Source organism: Athalia rosae, chromosome 1 (genome assembly GCF_917208135.1).
Source record: "Athalia rosae chromosome 1, iyAthRosa1.1, whole genome shotgun sequence".
NCBI classification, from domain to species: domain Eukaryota; kingdom Metazoa; phylum Arthropoda; class Insecta; order Hymenoptera; family Athaliidae; genus Athalia; species Athalia rosae.
This window is the reverse complement of record NC_064026.1, coordinates 25449520-25455131: the sequence shown is the minus strand read 5'-3', so window position 1 is coordinate 25455131 and position 5612 is coordinate 25449520. Positions and strand designations below refer to the sequence as shown.

The 5612-nt window shown below is 41.3% G+C and overlaps 1 protein-coding gene across 1 annotated transcript; it reads right to left on the bottom strand.

The window, feature by feature from the left end:
• Positions 1-2955: 2955 nt before the first annotated feature.
• Positions 2956-4399, bottom strand: LOC105692423 (cuticle protein 19-like). Its single transcript, XM_048660033.1, has 3 exons — positions 4283-4399; positions 3692-3926; positions 2956-3214 (listed from the first exon to the last, which is right to left on the bottom strand). Exons 1-3 carry the CDS (start codon positions 4292-4294, stop codon positions 3063-3065), a joined length of 399 nt encoding a protein of 132 aa, XP_048515990.1. The 5' UTR covers positions 4295-4399; the 3' UTR covers positions 2956-3062.
• Positions 4400-5612: the final 1213 nt, after the last annotated feature.

The following is a 5612-nucleotide window of genomic DNA, read 5'->3' as shown; positions in this document are numbered from 1 at the left end:
CGGCTCCTTTGTCATATTCGGCAGCAATGGATATGAAATTCCTTAAGATCGTGCAGCTGTATGTATCGATTGACGGGTAATGAAAATTCATCTCTCTTCGCTTCTTCTTGAAATATCGAACTCGGTTGTGCGAAGGATTCGAGAATTTTTCCGCTTCAAACTTCGGAGCGATACGGCTTGATTCCGATGGTAGATACGGCGCACTTGGGGGCAATTTAATGGCCAAATCGTGATAACGATCTCTTTGGACTGTTTAGCGTAGGGATATGTTGGGGTAGAAATTAGCTTCGGACAAATAGTAAATACAGAGGATATATATATGCGTATATTTCAGTATTTGCCAGCTTCTACAAGCGGTCCTTAAGGTTTTTTATTGCGGCTAATTTAAACCCCCGAAACATATCACGTGAGATTTTAACCCTTCCTTCGGGAATTCCTTCGCGTAAAATATAAGCGGCACAGAATTTGCTTTAGTAGATTAGAGCGATTACGGGCAAATAAATACCCTCAGACTTTGGTAAACAGATTCTAGACGAGATGGTATTTACGGGTCCTTCTGTGTACTCCCTTTTATCAATTTAATTGGAGATGATCGTTGAAAATTGAATTGCGATTCAAGAGAATGCGTGATATCAACGTATTCGCTATGATATTTTCTATTCGTTCTCTAAAACGTTGATATTTTTCACAAATTTCTTCCCCTCTTTTCTATTCGCGCCTAAATAACTCCCACCTCAGGAGCAGCGCGGGTAAGAGTTATACAACTTTTAAGATATTTCCGTGTTTTAAAAGAATTTTTTGCAAATTAAAAGGACCTGAGGGTAAAACTTTGTCCCTTAGTTGATTTACGGCGTAGTTAAGGCTGCTCGTCTGAAGATTAAAATATAATGCAATGCTTTTCCGCGTAGTGTGTTGGCGGGTGCTAATTTTCTCGCTGTGGAATAATCGTCGCGTAGCGTCAAAAGAATTTGAATGACGCTCGTACCCACTTTCGCGTTTGTCTTAGACTCGCCTCAGTTTCAGCTCACGCAATTTCTTTAAAAATTAAAGAAAATGTCAAGATCTTAACGAATCGTCGAGGAGGAAACGAGTGGACCGTACATATTACACGTATACCGATCTCCCCCAAAGACATCTACGGTGGAAAAAAATAATCGCCAAGAACATTAAATTTTCGAGATTGCTCGCACCTCTTCGATTTTAAAAACGAAACTAGAAAAAAGAGAATACAAATCAATCATCGTGCCGACGAGTAGGTACATGTAATTTCGCGTCATTCTCATAGTCATACTGGAGAAAGGATGAAAAAATGTTAAGAAACCAGATCGACAATTTGAAGGAAGACAAATTTTCAAAATAAATGATGCAATATTGAATGTTTTTTTAATATCGGTAAGCTTGAGGGAGAAAAAATTTTTCAGTCTTTATGAATTGGCGAAATTTGTACGAAAGAAAGACAAAGATCGTAGTTGACTGAAAACAATTACTGTGCAGGTGAGTGGGTAAAATCAAAAAAACAACTGGGTGTTGTTAAATCTTTTGATACGTACATTGGTGATAATAGTCGTGAGAGATATCAAGTTTACGAGTATCGCATTTCAACCAACGAGAATTCGGAAGTCTGAATTCGTGATATCGACCACCATAGAGGTGGTGTACAAACGCTTCGTACTGTTACAAGCTCTCCGAAAACCATCCATGTTCATATTCACCTAAAAGCCCCAACGTCGTTTTCGCATATATGCACGTATCGTATTTCATCATTGAGTTTTTCATATCGCGAGCGTAAATGAGACTCTCAACCACTAAAATAGCTCTCAATTAGACAGTTCCGACAGACAGTGGCGATAGTCACACACCGCTTGTGCGTAATTTGCGCGTTAACGAAAAATCGAGTTTACCTATCTACTCGTATCTCGGGTTCACAGCGATAGAGCTGAGCGACGAAAAAGCGTCCGGAGACGACGACGCTGAAAAATATAATAGCGAAACGAACAAATCGGTGATGATGCGTGATGTGAGATCGTCTGTCCTAAAATTCCGAACTCATCTCACCGGAATTAGGCTCACAGTCAATGAAAGCTCGTCCCCGGTTTACGTAGTAAAGATGATTCCGAATTCACTGTAACGTCGTTAACACGGGTGCTTTCTGAAAAGCACGCATACCGCTAGAAGGAACACTGTAGCCAAAGAGAAAAAAAAAAGAACTAAAAAAAAAAGAAGGAAAAAATATTTCAGTTAACAACTCAACTGAAATTTAATTACATTAGGGATATTATCATCCAGGGTATGTTCAAACTTGCTGCGGTATCATCCCTGCGGTTGTTACTTTTACTTGATATTCATGGACGCGGTCAGCCGGGTCTCCCTATTATTCTATTCTGCACATGAGTTGTATAACATTCATGCATTTCCCAGAGTGGTAGAGCTGCCAGTCATCGTTATCAAAGTTCGCGAGCCCTTGGAGCGGGATGATGCAACGGTTCTTTTAAAAATGGTGGAGAGAAAAATTTGAATATCCAACACACTTAACCGTGTGAGCCCCATTTTTTTTCTTTCTTTTTTTTTTGTTTATTTTCCTTTTTTTTCTAATACGATTATTATCATATCTTTTTTTATAGTCGGAGCCGATAAAATGCAATGAATTTTTTCGAAACCTTCTGTACTCGACAAAGAGCTGTGCGAGTTTCAGCAGCGGGAGTACGGAAAATTTTCACCGTGCAAATTCAATTAAAACATGGTTCGAGGGGCAGGTTACACACAGATATATACGCGAATCGAACTAGGTCTTACCAAGTGCGGGTTTTTTCCCTTTTTTGTTGTTCCGTTCTTTTCGTGTCTTCTTCTTCTTTTTTCTCTTTTTTTTGTTTCTTCTTTTTTGTTTCGGTTGGGGTGAACGACCATCGGAATTTTCGGCGTTACGCGGCGATGTGACGTGTACAATAAACAGAATGATTCAAATTTCGCACGTTATATATTTATACGTAATGAAAAACAACAACAATTGATTCGATGAAATTCGAGTTATCCATGCTCGGCGTGAGGTGTCAAGTTCCTCTTGATCAATGTCCGTGTCCGCCGTGACCTCCTGAATGATCGTTGCCATTGCTATTAATCACGTGGGCATGGAAACCGTGCTTGCCCGCATGATACTTGACTGTTCGCGTGTTGCCGCCTGGTTCCTTAACCGTGTATTCCCCGACGACGTTCTTGCCTATAATTCAGCGAACGGTTAGAATGTGACGGAGTTACGTTCGCATTATTTGTCGGTGATTATTGACGACGAAATTTTCGACGACCAGCCGAGCTAATATGTCACGAGGATAAACTGGGTCGGATCGCGCGTCTGTGCCGGATGTATACCCGTTCAAAAATTCCGAATTGATATTATGATTCAATTTCGTTAAACCCTACGGTAAACCCTCTCGTAAATGCAGGACTCTTTTTTTTTTGTTGCGTTACTCATTGTCGGCGGTGACGTCGATGTCTGGCCAGTATTGACGAGATATGCGATCCATTGATCAAAAGCGAACGAGATTTCTATGTCGAAGTTAATTCGGTTACCGAAAAACACTCTAGCTTTTAGGGATTTTTCCAGCCCTTTGAGCGCGCCGCGATGCGAATTTCGAAAATATACATGTATCTACATAACGCTGTCGGCGTTCAATTCGGATGGGTTGTAATTGATTACCGTCTCTGTGCTCCTTTTGTCCGTGATAATCGCCGGTGTGGTGATCCTCGACACCGTAAGCAAACTCGTATTTAGGATGGGCGACGTAGTCGTGGTGATGGTGGCCGTGTTTGTCTTGCCAGGTGACTTCCTGATCCGGACCTTCGACCGGGCCGTGATAATGTTGGAATGAGTGGGCTTTGTGGGCGTCGGAAACCGCCAAGCCAAGAATAGCCAGAGCGCCGACAACCAGCAGCTGCAAAATTACACATTAATTTGGATAGAGAAAATCAAACGTCCCGTCACGTCAAGCTTTCATCATTGCCTTCAGACGCATTAAAACCCGTCGGCAAGTGGGTCGCAGATGATACCAAACGTTATTCTGATTAGTCCGATTAGACGTTATTAAATAGTTTCGTAATAATAGACACCGGCTCGAGATTTTCGGACGCTTTGTCTCGCGTACTTGAACATTGATTATTATCTTAACAATGTCGAGTTTCAATATACAGACGATGTAATTTTAATTATTTCTGTTTTCTTTCGATCACCGTCGCGACGCGTCGACGGAACAAGTTATATATCCTTAACGATTTACGTTTCAGCACTCACTTTGTGGGCCATTTTGTCAGTTAGTTACGAACAATAAGATCACGGTGAACGTAGTGACGATTCAGAAACAATACTTGCCTTTTATATAGGCGTTTGACACTCGGGTATATCGGAAAGAGCTGCTCAATCGGAAAGAATTCTTTGTAGTTTCGTGTATACCTATACGTATAACTACTTCGCTTCGATTCGGAGACTATCTCTTACCTACAAAACATGCTTATTCAACCGGTCGAGTTAGTCACAAAAAAGCAAACGGTCAATTCGCTCGAGCGAGTCCACCGGCTCGCTCGTACAAAGGGGTATAATGTACACCGTTGCGGCAGATCGCGACTTTGCATATCAGCCGGTCATTGTCGGTTGCGTTCTACATTCCCCGATTTATAACACACCGAATAAATTAATGAATCTGTAGCCGGGCTAGGTTTCGGCTATGAGGAGAAATTAGGATCAACTAAAAAGTTAATCGATCTATGTACCTGTATACATGTATACCTATCTACACCGCGCGCTATGTTAATTACGCAACTTTGCATTCCTAATATACTATACGGACGATGCGACTCGAATTAGCGACGTCCGTATGTACATATAGCTGCTACACTATTATGCAAAAAACTTTTTTCACCCACACACCGCGCCGGTATATACGGATGGACGAGCTGGATTTGTGAGTGCAATTCACAAGACAAAAAAACAAAAAATATACGAAGAAACAAAAAATATACGACGAAACAAAAATGATATCTAGATCATAACAACGTCGAAACAAAAACTGTGAGCGTAATTTACGATTTTTATCCGTGAACTAAACTTTCGCCTCCTGGAGGACTCGTCCGTCTTCCGTTTCGTCTTCTCTCGTATCGCGCCTCCAGCGCGGAAAACTCTCCGATAATTTTTTTCTCCCTTATCTTCGTCATTGAAACTTTTTATCACGACGCGTCGTAATTGTATCGACTATTTTTCTCGTCCGGATCATCGAAGATCTCGGGAACGTTGGAGCGAGTGAAATAATATCGCGTATAACGGATAATAAAGTAATTATTAATTAGACATTTGCACTACTCGTTTCAAGAACACATTCCACGTGCCTCGGAGCGCTTAAGAATTTGATAGGTAAAAGTATAGCGTAAAAACATGCAGGGGACGGTGAACAAGTGAGGAACAAGTGCGGAGGCGTGATTAGGTAATGACGTGAAGATATCCATCGGCGGCGTTTAACTTCTCATTTTGTTAAAGTTGGCAAGAAATGCCCGACGATAGTCTTTCCGCGTTGATGTTTCTCGGGTTGAGTTGGAGGGACGGTCGGTACGTAATATTAATAAAAGCGGTA